At 42.2% G+C, this 19,977-nt stretch overlaps 1 protein-coding gene across 1 annotated transcript in view; it reads right to left on the bottom strand.

The window, feature by feature from the left end:
- The window catches only part of zmat4a (zinc finger, matrin-type 4a), a 90,540-nt gene that overhangs the window by 36,534 nt on the left and 34,029 nt on the right, over window positions 1-19,977 (bottom strand). Inside the window, exon 4 of the mRNA XM_080766710.1 lies at window positions 2,860-3,016. Within this exon, the coding sequence (XP_080622836.1) occupies window positions 2,860-3,016 (157 nt within the window). The remainder of the gene's footprint in view (window positions 1-2,859; window positions 3,017-19,977) is intronic.

Raw genomic sequence — 19,977 nt, 5'->3', positions numbered from 1 at the left:
CAAAAAGCTATACAGGCCAAGTCAATAGGTCAGGCCTGAAGAGGCCTGTTAGGTCAGTCTGGAAAGGCCTGCTAGGTCAGTAAAGTGCAGACTCAGGTTGTTAGGTGCAACCTAAAATCTAGATGTGATGTGACCATTGAGCTGCCAAAAAGTTGACAGGGAGTATACCAGAACGCCAGAACAAATGGTGGAAATGGAAAGAGAACATTTTGAATATGAAGGCTGAAAACAGCTCAACAACAAAATGTCAGGATGACACTTTGGTTTGAGAGACGGGGATCAATTATTCTGTCCGATCGAGTGAATAGTCTGTCTTTTTGTACTACGCTTTCTTGCTGAATTACCCCGACTAAGCTGATTTCATAGTATCTGCCTGATCATTTCGTCTGAGTACTTTCTCCCTGGATCTTCATTAAGCTGTCATCTACAACGACTGAGGTGTTCCGTCTAAAATGTACTTGAGACACACACACCAGTCACAGTGCCGAATGATGAGAAGTACTGTTCAGTACTGTTCAGTCTATCTTGTAATTGATACAACAAACGGTGTAGAAATGGTAGTGGCGTGTGATTTGGGCTCTGCTGTGGGTGGAGATGGTGGAGTGGCTCATGGGAGCAGTGCCAAGGTTTATTGAGAGGCAGGTGTTTGTGTTTGCGGCAAATTTGTATTGTCTCTAAATTAGTTAGTAGAGTGCTGTACCTGAGATGCAGAGACACAGAGGAGACACTGTGAAGAGCCCAGTACGCCTGGGCTGACTTTATATTTAGCACGGAAAGCATTTATATTCATTCTAAACTGAGTGTCTGTGTGAGGTCAATACATGTCAATTTAACCTGCATGCAGTTGTCTGTCCACCCAAGTATCTGAGAGGAACCCTCAGTAGCAACAGACTGTGCTACAGAAATAACAAATTTATATTTAGGTTGATGTACAACATTTTACTTTAAAAACTCATAAATAGCTTGACACAACTTAAAGGAGTCTCCGGTACCTACTGACGAGCCACCTGGTCATCAAATCTTTGGCTCAAAACAAAAAACCTCAAAGCTTCTTTGGGTGTGTAATGGATAGAAAATAGATACTTTTTTGGGTGAACTCTCAAATGCAGTCTCACCCTGCACTGTGCAAATCAACAATTGACCTTCTCTCTGACATGCAACATTCAGCACCATGGACAGCACAAGGATCCGAGCAGAAGAGAGAAAATCGATATTCTATTCACTGTAGGAACTTTTTCAACTCATATTCGAGGCCTGTTCTAATTGTGAAAATCAACACTAGTCACTATAATAATAATAATAAACTTTATTTATATATAGAGCACCTTTCATGACATGAATGCAACTCAGTGCTTTACAGAGCAATAAAGAAAAAAGAAAATAATAAAACAAGTAACAACATTAAAATAATAGCAAAAAGTCAGTGAATCAGGCAGAACAGTGAGGACCTGGAAAACAACACAGAGATTTAAAAATCAACCAAAAGCAAGAAGTACTGTACCTGACGATACCAGCTATACCATGGTTACAGTACTGTACCTGACGATACCAGCTATACCATGGTTACAGTACTGTACCTGACGATACCAGCTATACCATGGTTACAGTACTGTACCGGACGATACCAGCTATACCATGGTTACAGTACTGTACCTGACGATACCAGCTATACCATGGTTACAGTACTGTACCTGACGATACCAGCTATACCATGGTTACAGTACTGTACCGGACGATACCAGCTATACCATGGTTACAGTACTGTACCTGACGATACCAGCTATACCATGGTTACAGTACTGTACCTGACGATACCAGCTATACCATGGTTACAGTACTGTACCTGACGATACCAGCTATACCATGGTTACATTTTCTTTATTTTTTAAAGCTGAACATTTTCTGAAAGGTATTTTAACAAGCAAATCTGAATATTGACCAGGGAGTCTAAGTGGCTTGCTAATTGCTTGCTAAATATACAGCCTGTATATGCCTGCCTGTCTCAGAATTACTCTACAGTACCTGCTCAGGCCAGTGAGTCGATGTGTTTCCTCCAACTGCGCCTTGGTCTGCCCCGGGGTCCCCTCCCAGTGGGACGTGCCTCGACGACCTCCCTAGGGAGACACCCGTGAGGCTGCCCGAACCAGTGACCACCTAAGCTGATCCTTTCCAGGCGAAGAAGCAGCAACTCTAATCCGAGTTTCTCTCGTGTGACTGAACTTCTCACCCTATCTCTAAGGGCCACCCGTTGAAGAAAACTCATTTCGGCCGCTTGTATTCATGACCTTATTCTTTCGGTCATGACCCACACTTCATGACCATAGGTGAGAGTAGGAATGAAGATTGCTCGGTAGACAGAGAGCTTTGCCTTCTGGCTCAACTCTCTTTTCATCACAACAGTGCGGTACAGCGACTGCAATACCGCCCCTGGTAGGGGTTGATATGACACTGAAAGGTACAATGTCAGTGCTCTTGTTGGCTAATCCTACCAAGCACCCACTTTCTGTATCCTATACCACACAGCTGAATACCCTTCCAACACAGTAAAATTAGTAAATTTAATGGTCCAGTTTTAGTTTTGTAAAATGAACACTCCAGGTGATGTATAACATATGTATTCTTTATGAATTATGGACCCCGTTGTATTTCGATGCCTTGACAATATTGTTATATAAAGTTAAGTACTTAAGTGAGCCATGTAATCTATACTTCCTAAGAGGATAGGAATGTAGAGGAGAAGAGATAAAGCAGAGCAGAGGGCAAGAGAGAAGTGAGAAAACATTTGAGCTGAACATGGAGAGTCTACAACACCACAGGGTGAACCACAATGAACTCATACATAGTAATGAATGAATGTACCTTTGGCTGTGATGGCAGGCTGTTCCCCAAGCAGCAACTTTATTCTCTTGGCGTGGATTTTGCCCTGGTAGTGCGATTGAGCCACGACCGCCGAGGTGAAGGACATGTTACACAGCGTGCAGCACTTGTTCTTGTCCACGTCGCCCTCCTCGCTGCCCTGCAAGACACCCACACACCTGTGGTTTAGTTAGTGCTGCTTATAGGGTTCCATTTGCAGTATTCATTTACGCTTTGCTGGACAGTGCCGTGAAGAGAGACAGGATGACACGTGATCAGGGGTCATCGCCATGTTGGCTTGTGGTGGACATTTTTGTAAAAATCCTATATTTCCATGGACATACAAAATGATTTACCAGAGAAATATAAAGAGATATAGCCCTGAATTACCATAACAGGTCTGTGTACAAATAGAACTCTGAGAGTATACAAATGGAACCAAATCGACCCGTACTCTCAGAGTTATAGGGGTCCTTGCAAATAAAATGTTTGAGAACCATTAGTACTAGTGGACTCATAATAGTGTCGTAGTAAATCAGTGTATTTGCACTGTCTAAAGACACTTTTGGAGGTCAATAAAATGCCTGAAATGTTTTTTTGTGGACCTCTGAAAAAAGACTTCATACATAATTGGATATTATAATGGTGTGTAAAACAGAAAATCTAAAATTTGCCACGGACACATTTGTCATTTTTGATTTTTGCATGTGATACAGTTCATGAGCTTGAACTAACAGCAAACTGCCTACAGTATCTGCCTGGGCTGTCAACTCAGGACACACAGATTTGAACTAACAGCAATCTGCCTACTGTATCTGCCTGAGCTGTCAGGACACACAGATTTTATTCCCAGCATTAGCACACATTAGTTGAAAGAGATGACATGTAACACATGCAGCTCCTGAGCCCAGTTTGCACCCATACCCATTTCCCATATTATCCTAGTATATAAACTGCCAGTGCTGAGTTACACAATTTGATTCTGAATGTGCTTGAGAGTGGAACTAAGTGCTGAAAATGCACAGATTGTAAAGCGAATGTTACACCCCCCACTACAATTTCTCCGTTGCAGTCACGTAAAAAAAAAGTCCTATACTGTAAATCAAATCATTTGATTAAAAGATTATTGATCAGCAATGACAGTGGTTCGGGTTCACTGTACCATTATCGATCCTGAGTTTATTATACTGTAGATCAATGTTGTGTACACATTGTGTTACATTTGTTAGCCTATAGATCAGTGGTCTCCATCTGCTGTATGTTGTAAAAGTTTATTAGAGGTCAGTGGTGTGTACCTACAGTAAGTGGTGTGTACCTACAGTAAGTGCATTAGCCAGCGGAACCCAGTATCTCTCATATCACAGGTTTTAGTGAAAGCAAAAAAAAGATCTTATCAATGATACATCAAAGAGTCCATCACGCCATCCATCTGCCTGTGGGGCTTTTAGAATATGATGGAATCAAACATCAAACCAATGAATAATGGAACAGAACACTGTGTAAAAGTCTGAACACGACATCTGTGTTTTTCTGAGGGAAAGCTAGGGGGCCTTGTTCCGTGTAACCACTGCTAATCAGATTCAGTACACGTATCCACCATTTACTAATGTAATTTACACTAGCTAATCTGTCAAACGCTTTACTTTTAATTAGTAGGTAGGTAGGTGTAAAGACCTAGTTGGAGTAGTAATAAATCAGATGGTAAGGTCAATGGATGAACAGCATGAAGGCTACCACTGTAGTGTACATAAAAACACCATACTAGCATCATGTAGAAGATCAAAAAAAGAAGAAAGAAAACGTACTGGCGTCATGTATTGTGTATGAGCCTGAGGTATAGATAAAAACACCATACTGGCATGTGTGAGCCAATGAGCAGATGTGCATTGAAAACACCAGTCATGTCTTCCAATATAAATTCAGATTAAGCCAACTGCAAAGAGAAAATCTCCTGACCAGGAGGTTTTCTCTTTTCAGCCTACTCAGAATTCATAGTAATCTAAATATGATCCAGTTCCTGGTGGAGGAAAATGGATGGTGTTTCTCCGTGTGTTTGTGTGTGTGTGTGTGTGTGTGTGTGTGTGTGTGTGTGTGTGTGTGTGTGTGTGGGGGGGGGGGGGACACGCGCGTGTATGTGTGTGGCGAGCGTCGGTGTGAGTGTGTGTGTGCGCGCATGTGTACACGCCCTTATGTTTGCCGTATAGAAAGATAAATGCAGAGTAAATCGATGAAGGCAGACTATGACGATGCCTCACCTGTAATCACAAGCGTAATCTCACTGATCTACATCATCCGTAGATGAAGGGAGACACACACGCACACGCGCAATGCTGCACTTTAGTTCCATTTCCAGGTGGAATAATTTAGACTTGAGGCATCAAAATGTTCTTAACCTTTAAGCCATCTAAAGTTAGTTGTTGTACAATTTGTACTAATTCTGTTTTACAGTATAATAAATAAATAAATGTCTTGTAATAAAGGATGCATACAAAGGGACACTTCTAGAATGACCAGTAAACACACCATTAATCTCTCCCACCACAGATGCAGAACAGGGGAAAAGCCCATCAGTCTGTTAAATTGTTCAGACTGTGGAGTATTCCAAAGAATGTCTGGAAGCATCATAATTACTATTTCTTTAAAAAAAAAATCAACCACCATATACTGTACTGTAGATACATTCACCCATCCCATAACCTTTTACAAACGTTAACCACTATATTCTACTACTACTTCCTCTAATGCATGCCTCTTGACTTACTTGACTTAAGCCCTTTGCTACGTACTCCAGTGTGGATGGTCCTCCATTTCACATGTTTTTTAGCAGTTCTTTCGATAACTCCCCAGTTGAGCAATTCTCACTCTATGCATGCCCATATAGGCTCACTCCTGGTTGATATAGCCTACAGATTGAAGCTTGTTCTATATGGCTGTTTGTTTTAAGTTTAAGGTTCTACAGTAAGTGATGGTGTAAGGTGGGATGACAGATGTCTCTGTCTGCATCACAATCACAGCATAAACACACAAAAGAAAGACAGGGAGTGCAGGTGAGCTGTGTCCCTCTGGAGAGAGAGAGGCAGAGAGCTACGTGGAGATGTCAGAGCCTGGGGCAGGTCCTGGAAGATAAATACATACCTCGTTACCTACTCGATCAGCTGGCCCTGCCCAGGTGAAGCCATCAGTATAAGGAAGAACTCTCTCCCTCACTATAACAGATCCACTCTCCAGAGGCCAGGCAAGGCTGCGGGCAGGCACGTTGGGCGATAAGGCAGACAACCACTTATTTCACATTCCATTCTATGCAATATCGCGAAATTATACGTGATTCTCCTCTCTGTGGTTAATTCCTATAGGCAACATACCGGGCAACATATCGGACAGACCCAGCCAGCCAGGGACAGACCCAGCAAGCCAGGGACAGACCCAGCCACCCAGCCAGCCAGCCAGCCAGCCAGGGGGACACAAAGCTGTCTATAGGAGTGTATATTTTCCCAGATAGCGTTTTTGGTCAAAACAAGCTATATTCAACGGCCCATAACTAAAGAACCGATGATAGCATTTACAAAGCGTATTTTCCATCATGGACAACGTGGTTGACAAAATAAGGTAAAAACACTGAAAAGTGGTGGTGGAAGAACTACAGTACAAACTCACAAGCATGTAGATTGTATTAATGAATTTGTATTAATAATTCATAAATTCAAAAGTTTGAAAAGTGTTCGATATTGGCTTTATTGCAGATTTTTCGCTATTGTCCAACTCTTAATTTTCAATTCCAATATCAACCGATACTGATAATGTAGCCTACTTATTTTTCGCATATCTAATGAAATCAAATTGTAGTTCAGACCTCATGTGCAACATGTGTAATATCGGGAGGATGATAATATCGGACATCCTTAATTTGAAGTTATATCGCCCAGCCATATGTTGTGAATTTTGTGAAATACAGTACACCTATTTTTAAAGCCTTGACATTTCTAGCCAACAGGTAGAACACTCTGATATTAAGATAGTAAGGGCAAAAGACGACGGATAGAGGTAGCCAAATCGGAACACCTAACCATAAATAACGGCCGACAATAAATGTCAGGGCTCATGTCAACAACATGAAATCTCTCCATCAAAGCATAACAGATTTAGCCCAGATCATGCTGTGCGCCTAGATAAAAAATAAGTCAAAGGTCCAACCATCTGTCATCTCCCTCTCACAGCGTGATATCATCTGAGAAGTGATGTGGTCTGACTCATTCTCTAACACACACATGTAGACTTTTAAAAATAGAACCAAATGAATGAGAGTACAAAGATGTACTATCACGCACACAAATATGCATACATATTTACACAAACACAGCAACATCTGTGTGGCACGCGCGTGCGCGCGCGCGCGCGCGCGCGCACACACACACACACACACACACACACACACACACACACACACACACATCTGTGTATATCACAGCATACATGTATGTATGTGTGTATACAAACCCTTAAAGACAAAAATATAACGTGTCACCTACAAAAAGTTAGGAAGTATCATTTCACGGTTAATTAATACCAGATTAATGGGGGGCTAATTGCAGGGTGATGTGATTAATGGAGAACCAGTTGCATGTGGCAGTTTGATGATACAGTAAATTGTTATGCGCTGTCTAAAGAGAAGCAGTCAGTGACTGCATTTAATTTCTGATTTGCCAACAATACATAGATAGACAAAACACAAACTGTATGCTATTGTATAGCAACACCGCAGCACGATTTTGTGATGTATTAAACTAAGCATATGATAATACCATACACTGTATGATTGACAGGTGACAGTGACTGATTGATGTCGCCACCCAAGGTTACTAATAGAGGAAGTGACACATGGGAAGGGAATCTCAAACAGACAGAGTGCCAGGTCCAGGTGCCAGATAATTTGAATCGCTATTAAAGTTTAATGACGTAGATAAGCAGCCACTACAAAGAAAAGTTGGAAGCAAGGGTTAGGAGGAACTTTTAATTTCGTGGGATTTAAAGGACAACTTTAGTTTTTTTCAACCAAGATTCATGTTTTAGGTTGTTGAGAAAGTAAAAGATGAGTGTTAATTTTTTTTAATTTGCTGCTTTCTTTCGTTTTAGGGATTTTAGCTGTTTTTGACAGGGGGGCGAGGGCATTCGAGCATGGGGCTAAATATGTATTTCTTTAAAGGGGCTATACAATTTTGTAAAGAAATACATATTTAGCCCTGTGCTCGAATGCCCCCGCCCCCCTGTCAAAAACAGCTAAAATCCCTAAAACGAAAGAAAGCAGCAAATGAAAATTACACTCACCTTTTACTTTCTCTAATAACAACCTAAAACATGAACCTTGGTTGGAAAAAACTAAAGTTGTCCTTTAAGGAACTGTTATATATCGCGTGCGCACGCCATGTTTGAAGAAGAGGACGGACGTCGGACGCGGTCTCTATTCTTTATCTAACACAGCACGGTTTCGTTCCACTGACTTTGGGGGTTATTGTTGCGACCATAGGTCATTTACTATGAATGAAAACCTGCATTTCCGTGTGTCATGTCACACCTCCATATACTGTATGGCCCTGCCTTGTGACATCACACCTCCATTTCCATATATGGAGTTGACCTGTACTGACATTCCATATGTTGATCCACCCCCACCCGTCCTTCCTCTTCGATGTCTCCCTTTTGACTGATACCTGTCCATTCAAACTCTAGATAGGCCCACCCCAAAGTTATTAGTGCAGCCGCGCCTGGCAGCCCGCAAAAACTAGAGTTCTCAAAAGGCCTGAAAATTAAGGCCCTCATCAACCCTGTACACTCAAGACACTGGCCCCGCTGCAACCCTTAGATCTCCATGAAGCTGACCTGTTCTAACATTTCATATGTTGAGCTGACCTCATCAAACCCTGTACACTCAAGACACGCTCTATATATGGCCAGTACAGAATTCATTCCATTATGTTGATCTGACCCCCCATGCCAAGGCGCCAGCGCTCGCCCAGTAGTCTGCCGTCACCCAGGTGAATGCATACACACGACCTCGCTTCTAATGACGTTCCTTCCCAGCTTCCACAGCTGTTGCACAACAAGCAGTGTCGCAACTGTGTCTACTAGTGACTGTGTCATAACCCTCCCGACCCGCCACGGGAGCCAACCCACACGATCCCGCCCCGCAAAACAATATATTATTAATCCACACCCGCGACCCGCAAAAACAGAAAGTAGCCTATACCGACCGGCTTTTCAACACCCAGCAGTCCATTCAATTGCTTTCGAGAGAGAGAGAGAGGGGAGAGAGAGAGACGGGAGGGGGGACTGGACCATTTTCTCATCAATTTACATCTGTGCAGCATTTCGTTCCGATTGTTGTTAGACCTACTCACACTATGGGCCCTTACAGAAGCATTGCAGGTCTAAAATCCTTTGTTTCCAAGTCATATTGTAGTAGGCTAGAGTCAACAGTAGCCTGCTAAATAATATGCTGCTTATTAATGAAATGCCCCGCGCTTGTCGTTCCTTGGTGATTTTTGATCCAGCGCATCATTTTCTGTTGAGTTTAACTATGTTCAAAACAAATACATATACTCAGTGTAGGCTTCTCCATCAGAACAGTCGGCATCATTATCTTTCTAGCCAGGACTTGGCTACTGACAGCAGATGGAGGAGACAACAAAACAATAAAATAAACAAATAAATATAGGACTATATGTACGCTAAATTTCATATACCAGGCGGGCGAGAGAGAGAGAGGAGACAGGAGTGAACAAAACCATAGCATGCCACATTCAGCCCCATTTGTTTTTAGGATAAACAATTCATATTATTTGTCTTTTATAATTGTGTACATGAGAGAACATTGAATGATGACTACAGTGTCAGTGAGTGTCCTCTCCTTACAACATTACATGGGACATTCAAATAAAGTTGACGTGCAGTGCAGGGTCAGGATATTAGGATATTTGACTAATGAGGATATCATTGGCAGCTGTGCATACTTCAAATAAGTATAAGCAACACATTGAACAAGCTAGATGATTTCAGGAGGAGAGAGACAGAACAGCAGGAGAGAGGGAGAGAGACAGAATAGGAGAGGGAGAGAATGTACCGGCTGGCAACGGGCCGGCCCGCGCAGCGGCACATCACTAGTGTCTACTACTGGGCAAGCAGGAGAAATAGGAAGAACTCTGACTCTGTACTCATCGAAAGCAATTATTTGGAGTGACGTTTATGTGTAGTCTCTTGAACTCTTTTGCTCGCACTCCTCCCCTCCCTGTATGCGTCAGCATGGCACTGTGGGCAAGAGTCACATGTGTTGTTGCGATATTTAAAACTCTCTTCTTCAGTGACAAAAATAACTATGTTGACGTTGCGTCAATTTATGTTTTACCCAATGACCTGATATATAGGCTGGAGGGGCAGTCTACTATATAATTATCAATTTAATTGAATTAAGTTAATGTTAGCCTATACATTATTTGCAAAATAACTGGTATTGACATCAGTCATCTAAGATCAGCACTGCCAGGTAATAGTTAATACATTTTCAGAGCAATGTCTGTGTGAGCATGTGTTCGGTCATAGACCTTCAAGAATCTAAATCGAATCAAATTGTGTACCAAACGATTCAGAACCCTAGAAGCATATGCCCTTTGGATTTGTGCAGTATACAGTATACTGCATACTGCTGTGCTGCACTTCTCTGAATGTTAGAGATGGAGAGAGACAGAGAAAGGCGGAGAGGTAGACACATATTTGAGTTTCCGTAGAAAGGGTACTGCCTCATTCCTAATTCCTAATGTGAATGCATAATATAAAATAAAAAGATTATTTGCAAGCAGTAGATTCCCCTTCCTGTCAATGCTGCACTGCACACTTTCTCTGTCCAAGTTCTAGCATTGTATCCATTGCCCGCCTGTATTTGTACAAAATACTAGTGTACTTAAGTTACTTCACTGTACTATTATCTATGCTAGCTGCCGTTTTCTCATTTATGGCTGCAACAACCAAAGTGTCAAATAGCATAGGGTTTATACTGCTTCTGTTAAAGCAGTCAGTGTCTAGGAGCATTCTCTTTCTAGAGCTCAAGCAGCCTTTCAAAGCTTTTTGGCTCCTTGAGATCATGGCTTTCTTTGAGTTTCCAGCTACACAATCAGTCTGAACCATTCCAATCTGGTGTGCCTTGGTTCATATGTTGTAGCGCGAGGCCTAAATCTGTAGGGTACGCTCACATCTCGTGTCCTTCCCCTACCTCTGCCTATAGCATACAGTAGAGGAAGAATGACAGCAAAGTGCATATCCCCCCAAAAAAATGAAAGCGTGGAAACTGGATCTGATCCTAATAAAGCTTTGAACAAAGCAGTGTATTACTGCCAAGCAGACCGTGCACGGAGGAAATGCTAAGCATGACAGACACAGTGATGGCTACTGCCTCTCCCATCTCATCCGCTCAGACAAACTCTGACCTTCATCATTACACAGCGAGCAGACCCATCAGGGGAGCGGCAGACTAAAACCCAGCCTTGATTCCACAGCTCCAGATAAATAATAGAGTGACAGTCACTTTCGCAGCCGATGTCCAGCAGAGCTTCACACTTTTATTCTGCATCCATCCTGTATTAGTGCTATTTATAATGGTAGCACTGCAAGAATCAACCTTTGTGTATTTATCCTGCATCTCTACTAGGGCTAAACAGTTAATCGACAAAGATTTCACAATAATTAAAGTGTGGATCAGCAAATAAGTAAATCAAAATTCATGGTGTACCTTTCTTTGATTCAAATGTTATCCCCCCCCCCCCCAATCAATTTAACTGTGTGGGCCACCACAATGCTTTTCCAATGGGAGTCACATGGTTTGATCAAACATTTGTGTTTGATTGCTGATTGCTCCCCCCTCATCAAACAAAAATGTTTGGTCAAACCATGGGACTCCCATTGAAAATGAATTGGAGCAGAAATCAAACAGCAATCAGACATCGCACACGGACAGAACATTTGTTGCATAGGTGTGTGCGAAGCCCCACACAGTGGTTGCCTCAAATCAAGGGCTGAGGATATTCAGATTTTTGATATACTAACTCAGCTAATTTGAGCTTACGAGCCCCTGCACTGATTGCATGCTCAGCTCTTTTGATTAGCTGTAAAAGGATGTCTTAATTAAAATTACTTCCTCCACTGTTTTAGCTGTTCCACATGCACCAGAATCTCAAGCATGCATCGTAGATGAATGAATACCGCTTAGAAGTGAATGTGTGATGACTTAATACTTTGTGATGAGACTCATACCGGTACAGTGGCACAACCTGATCCCCTCTTCTTGTTGACATTTTTGTTTGTTCCTTGCATGTGTTTCCTAGACACCTCTCCACCTTTTTCTGTCTCTCTCAGCCAAGTGACCAAGTCCAAATGGGAATGTGCTGCACACTCAGCAAAATGTGTTCTGTCAATGAGGAGACAGGCATGAAGACTGACCCAAATAATATCAATATATCCCTGTAATTCAAATTATAGAATAGAAATGAGCAGATGAGCTCCTCATTGTATGTGGGATTATGCATTCACCATACACAATCATAGCTTCAGCAGCATAATAGCAGATAGACAATATAAGTGAGGAGTTTACAGCAATTACATCTTTCTCACGCTAAGTTGACATGCAAGGAAATTGCAGCATATAGCCATTTCTAGAGTCCTTTAGTTTCACAGGGTCATTGAATGGTTCATTACCTTAAGATGTGCTAGATCTGGGCTGCCTACTTCCTTTTCACTCTCATTCACTCCTCTTAAGAGGTTTTGTGAGGAATGGCATTATCTAAATCGTCCCTTAGATTGAAATAATACAAACTACTCTGTCTGAACCCTTTCACAAAGAAGCTTAGACCAAGGTTCTGTGAAGTGTGAAACTCTTTTTGAGTCCAACAACCTTTTGATATAATCTTTCACTGGTATATCTTTCCACAATCAGCATTCCACATAATGGCATTTTTGGACAACTTCTCAAAACACAAACATAATTTGATATTTGCGAGCATCTGTCTACTGAAATTTAGCTTTTGACATACCTACATGGATAGTAACGTGTGTGTGTGTGTGTGTGTGTGTGTGTGTGTGTGTGTGTGTGTGTGTGTGTGTGTGTGTGTGTGTGTGTGTGTGTGTGTGTGTGTGTGTGTGTGTGTGTGTGTGTGTGTGTGTATGCGCCTTTGGACTGTATGTCTTTATATGGCTGTAAAGCGTGCATGCGTGCGTGCGTCTGTTGTATATCGCCCTAGGAGAAGTCAGGGCAACCAAGCATAAAGGCCATTTCAGACAGGGAGCGACTGACGCGCTTTGGTAATTTTCAATGAGAGGCGTGTGTTTATTTTGGACGCACAGAGAAGTTGAGGGGCATTGACACAAGCGAGCACAGTCCGGTGAAATTGTCTCCCGCGTGCTCGTTTTTGTGCACATGCCCATGGGCGACTAGTGCTGGACTGTGGTTTTTCACGCTACGCTACTCCAGGCGAGAACGCCTGCGTCACTCGCTCTCCGTCTGAAATGGCCTGCAGTCACTTCTTGTTCATTCAAGACAGTGCTGTACACCTGTGTTCTCCAATAAAATAAAAATAAACTGGCAACATCCGACACTTCTAATAGAAAGTGACAGTTCTAAAAATTGACACCAGAGCAATCCACACATGCATTTGGCACACGTCAATATAAAATGTAATTTCTATCTGTCTGGAAAAGTCATAAATCAAGTCAAAGCCAAAGCTCTATGTATACTTTATCTGTGACCAATAATTGTCTCCAACAGGCCGAAGGCATGGGGAGAGAGTATGTTTTTCACTCCGTCCGTGTGTCCGTCCGTCCGTCCGTCCGTCCGTCCGTCCGTCCGTCCATCCGTCCGTCCGTCTGTTACCAGCTAATCTCCGGCACCGTTAACCCGGTCGATGCCAAATGTTGCACACACACTCCCTGTTTGCCAACGATTATAGTGCCACCAGGAAGCCGACTTTTGGAAAAAAAAGAATGATATTACTCCCCCAGATTCTGTCCAAATCCCGCAAATCTTTACACACTATCTCTATAGTCATGTGTTCAAGCCGAATCTGTCCGATATTTCATATTCCAGCTTTCAAAAGTTTGCAGGATTGGCCCGTTTTGAACAAAAAGCCTCAAATCATGAACGCAGCATGCAATTTACGTGAAATCTTTCACAGACTTTCCTACTAGGCTGAGGAATATATCCCACCCTTTTCACATTGGCCTGTTATAGCGCCACCAACAGGTAGATTTTAGCAAAACACATTTTTGGAACAAAATGCCTCAAATCAAAAACGCAGTGTGCAATTTACGTGAAATCCTTGACAGACTTTCCTACTAGGCTGAGGAATATATCCCACCCTTTTCACATTGGCCTGCTATAGCGCCACCAACAGGTGTATTTTTGCAAAACACATTTTTGGAACAAAATGCCTCAAAGCAATTGCCATCCAAGGCGTAAGAAGAAAATGCACCCTTTTCACATTGGCCTATTATAGAACCACCAGGAGGCCACAACCTGAAAAGGTGGAGACCTGTGCCCCGAGGGGCACTCTAGTTATCTTCTGTTATTGTTATGACCATTGCTTAGTACTCAAGAACAATGAATACTGTATATGTCACACTAATATTTGTATACCAGTAATCAAAAGATTACTGCCTCTGCCTCGACCGAAACGTTTAGCTAGAGGTAAACAGCTTTTAGTTTTATTTTCAGGTCTAAGGAGAAAATGACAGATCTAGTTCAGTGTATAAATCTACCTTTTGTATTAAATGTTGTCTATATCCAATTTCACATTCATAAGAGACACTGAATTTGGGCTAAAAATAATTTAACCATATTGTCAGCCAGAGTTTTCTGCAATACTGCATACTGGACTGCATTTTATATAGCACCTTTGTCCAAAGCACATTTTTTCACAGTCCCCCAACAACACACACAAGTTTACACACTGACGACACACTGAAACCATGCAAAGCACCAACCTACTAATTGGAAGCAGTTATGGATTCACAAGTCTTGCTACGAGAGGCCATCAACACTGGCGACTACTGCAGACCAAGAAACCTACAGTAATAGTACTGTATCATAATACTGTATGAGGTGAACATGAAGATGTGCCTCTGGGAGAAGGAATGACAGCCTTTGTAGCCATCAGTCTTAAGCAGAGGGGACATGCACAGTCCTGAATGGCCTCAATACCCTGTGGTTTCACTGGTTTGAACGACTACCATGCACTGTGTGACAAGATGACAATTTGCTTAACATACCACATTTTATGACCCATCTCAAGCAAATGGATTTAAATGCTTGCGTTTTTTGTTAAAGGGACACTAGTCAAGTCTGTGTGTGTGCGTGTGTGCGTGTGCGTGTGCGTGTGCGTGTGTGTGTGTGTGTGTGTGTGTGTGTGTGTGTGTGTATAAACACACTCCCCAGTCAGAAACTATATGTGTGAGCACAGTTAATTTGATTTCAACCATAATTTGAGTCCTCTGTTAAACACATTGCCATCCGTCTCTAGTTTTAGATATGTGGGCAAACGTTTGCCCTCCTTAACTGAGAATGATCAGTTCTTACACATGGGAACAATACAGTCTTTGTTGAAGCTTGTGTAGTTGTTCTACCAGAACTCTGACGTACACCAACCAGCACAGAAATTAGAAAGTTAAAAGGTTTTCAAAAGTAAAAAGGTTGTGTTTTCTGTGGAACAGCACATTTAATTACCTGTCCTATATTATAATCTCATAATTCATTGTAGTGTGTCTTAATAAATTATGTACATTATTATTATTACGTTTTAAGATTTTCGGTCTCATCCACTAAAATGGGGAGGGGAACATTTTTGTAGTTACCGAATGCTCAGACCAAGGAGCTGATCGTGGACTTCAGGAGGCAGAGGAGAGAGCTCGCACCCATCTTCATTGATGGAGCTGCAGTGGAAAGGGTCAGCGAGTTCAACTTCGCTCAAGTGCGACACATGGAGGAAAAGGTCTCAGCAGCAACTATACTGTTCAGAGTAGGCCCCACATCCTCAGGATACACTACAACAGCTCCATTGAAAGCATTCTGTCATTCTGTGTTACTGCCTGGTATGGAAAATGCAGTGCCCGCGAAAGGATAAACCGGATGGTCGGCCGAGCGCATAATGGCAGGTGAGTTTCCCCTCACTGCAGGCACTGTACGAGAAGAGGTGTGAAGTCAAAGCTCAGCGCATCTTCAAGGACAGCCACCACCACCACCACCCTATCCACAAACAGTTCATACGGGGCCAGGCAAAGAGGCCTATACCGTAGTACCAACGGCAAGCCACCAGGTTTATGAACAACTTTCACCCGGCAACCATCAGACTGTTGACCTGCCCACATGTCTATATCACCAGGCTGGCCTTGGACTTCCTTATGTGTGGATTTTTTTTACCGTTCCCTTTAATCTCCCCCCCCCCCTTCTATTTTCTTCTGAAAATAACAACAATAATGGAGCTTGCACAAAGACTAATTTCACCCACTTCTTTACTCCTGTAAACCTGTGATGTGACAATACATGTATTTTGATTCTTCCACCCATCACAATGGGAGGTCTGAACTGCCACCACATGCTTTGTTAGTAGTCCTATATCAATGTTGGTGTGTGTGCAACGGGTGCGGCGTGCGCGTTTAACGAAATAACCCAAGGGGAAGGCATCTCCATGGCGGGAATGATCAGTAAGGTGCCTTAAACAGATGATTAACTTTTGGGTCAAAAAGGCCAAGGTCACAATCAATGTCAAGGTCAAACTTTAGTGTGGCTGTGTGGATTTCCCTGATACTTGAAGGGGAAGTAAGCTGGCCCAAAGCCATAATTAAATTGGAGTTGAAAGGGTCAAAGGTCAGAGTCACCATCAAGAGACAGAAAGGGGTCTACGCCCCCTCCATGCAGGGGTCTACACCCCCTGCATGCATTTATTACATTAACAGTGTGATCTGCTGATGTTTACTGAATAACAGAGACCGTCTCTCTCTCTCTCTCTCTCTCTGACTCCCTCGTAAACACGCGCACACACACACACACACACACACACACACACACACACATAAACACGTATGACAGTGGAGGAATCAACCCCATGCTGAGTCTTGTCCCATCCCTTCGTACAGCGGCTCCTACTAAGTGGCTAATGTTCCATCCAGACAAAACACAATGGCTGCAAAGCAACTGTCCCTAACCAAGCGTTTCATGTTGAATATTGCAAAACATTTTGTTCCTTATTGGTGTTCTGTATTTGTAAGAGAGAATGTGAGATAATTCCAGACAGACAAGATGTGTCTTTGTTTGGCTGCACCACAGATTTATCTTAGTTACACTGATGTAAACTCCTCACCAACCACAATATTTTCACAGAAAAGAATGGTTTCACTTTCTGTTGCCAATCAGTAAAAAGCAATCAAAGTACATGAACAGAATATTAATAGTCAGGCTGATCAATCTGGGACAGTTGTTGTCTACCTTATAGTTACCGCTGATGAAGGCTTTCATATGACCAATCAAAATATTATACTATTGGGGTTGGGACTTTACATCTGTAACCACTCTTCAATGTAATTTACAACGTAATTACCACTCGTAACATTATGCTGTGGGTCAAAACCTTTCACGCTTAATTGCGCAGGGATGTGTTGTCTCTGCCAGCGGGTCAATAATCCTGAGTATCTCTACTCAGGATTATAGCACGAGTATGATTTCGTACATTTCTGTCATGGAGAACAAATTGCTCATGCACCTACTATATGGACTAGGTGTAATTTTAAGTTGTGTGTGTGTGTGTGTGTGTGTGTGTGTGTGTGTGTGTGCATACGTGCACCATTTACCAAAATGTATTCCATATTTTTTTAAATGAGAGAATGGACCATCCAATGTAAGTTCTATGTGACCGCATGCCTCCAGAAGGAGCAGGTTGTCACGGCGATCGGCATGACCAGCAGCGCTGTACTGTTGTCAGCTGGTATCAGGCAGGTTCCACACAAATACTGTGCACTATGACAGTGCCAGAGGGTGGTGGTGGTTGTAATGCGTGTGAGAGTGGGGAAGGGGCTACAATTTGTGTGTGTGTGCGCGCGTGTGTGTGTGTGACTGTGTGTATATGTGCACGTGCATGCGCGCATGTGTGTGCAGTGGAGAGGAGAGGGATGCTGCATATTGCTATACTCTATCTTTCGTTAGTGCTAACTTATAGTTACAGCCTGCACTGCCTTAATGCAATGCCACCACCACCACCACTGTGCCCTTTAGAAGCCTGAGGTTGGGTTTTGACCTAAGCATAGATTATTTACCACAATGTAAATAGCATATAATAAGATGTGTGTTAATGTTTTATCACAGACTATCTAGGTGTATTAACCACTTAAATCCTAATTAGTTGACTGGGGTCCCCCAGGGCTCTATATTTGGTATGCTCCTTTTTCCCCTCTAAACCAAATATTACCGTAACTGAAAATGACAATCTACAGGTCACAATTCTATAAGCTCACAATGCATTTTGAGCACGTTGTGAGCAATTTTTTTTCTTAAGTGCTTAAAACAACAAAGGAGACTAGTGAGTCCTATGGGCTCAACCGCATATGATTTAACCTAAAAGTGACTTAGTGGGGTTAAAATCAGGCCATGACCTCATGCATGTTAAGCCTCACTCTCTTGCATTTCTCTGTCTCTCTATCCTATGCATTATTTAATATTACCATGAAAAAAAAGAAAAAGCGGGCAGTTCACTCCGCTTACAATTGATTTCTTTATTTAGACAAAAAAAAAGGAAAGCTGAGAGGTGGCCAGTATGTGTACGAAAAATAGATGATATTGTGATCAGTGCTTCCAGAGATGCCTTAAGATGACTTTATTCTTACTATACTATACTGTCAATATATACCGTATAATAGTATCACTCTCCGAAAACAATTTATTTGAACAAATTAATCAAATACTTTCGCTGAGTAACACCATAGTATCACAAAGTGTAAGTTAGAATCAAAATCAGAGTTAGGCTGTTCATGCCTAAATCATTACCATCATCGCCAACTATGAGCTCAAAGTTTTAACATAACCATCAATATATACTGTATAAGTCAGTTGTCAAACTGAACAGTGAGTAAAGGTTACAAAAAGGCAACTAAAAGGGACAAGATCCAGCCAAGGTTGCTTGGAATTTGGAGTTGATAGACAAGTAGTAGATTTACACACAAGGACAAGGTGCCATGTGTTGCATAATGAATGATTAAAATAAAAATAAAATAAAAGTCGGACAAGGAAGTTTAGTTAATTCAGCAAATGCTTCTTTACAAGTTGAGTTGTATTGTGTCCGTACGCTGCAATACACACACCAACAAATCCCAGATATGTTTTTATATACGGATAAGAACGTTGGTCAAGGTCATCAATCTGCATAATAAATGCAAACACATACTATAGCATAACAAATAAAACAGTCAAGAGCAAACAGTGTATTGTTCATCTTTATCAAGAGAAGCTACATCAGAGAAGCTACATCAGAGAAGTAACATCTCAGGGGGACATTGTGCCAATCAGCCACAGCAGAAAGACAGAGAGTAGATGGCTCTACCTCACTCTTCGGGGGTTTGTTTCACACACACTCACACCAGAAGGTACACACATACTACACACACTTACAAACTATACAAATTCTACAATGCTTGTGGGGACATTTGGCCCCTCACAAGTAATACAATTACACACGCACGCACAGTCGCACACACAAATACACACCTCTCCCAATGAAACAGAAGCCCTATATTAGCCTGAAGTTGATTTAATTACAACAGCAGTGAGGAACTGAGGAGACATCCCATCGGCTCCCAAACTCCTCCCCTGGCAGTAATTGTCTTTGCACAAGTTTTTATATTGAATTACAGGAGTGTTGGCTGAGGGGAATTTTGAACCTTTTTTTGAGGACAACCAAACAGTTGTCCTCAAAACCACACCTCCTGTCGCTGTCGTAAGAACGGAGGGAGCGCTTATGATCATGGCTGTAGAGCCTGTTTGTGCACTCGCAGCCGCAGCCTATCAAGCCTAATTTATGCTCTGTCACACCGTCACACGAAGGTGTC

The sequence above is a fragment of the Protomyctophum bolini genome (assembly GCF_963924005.1).
Source record: "Protomyctophum bolini genome assembly, chromosome: 6".
In the NCBI taxonomy this organism is placed as follows: domain Eukaryota; kingdom Metazoa; phylum Chordata; class Actinopteri; order Myctophiformes; family Myctophidae; genus Protomyctophum; species Protomyctophum bolini.
The sequence above is the reverse complement of the archived record's forward strand: the minus strand, read 5'-3'. Positions and strand labels throughout refer to the sequence as shown.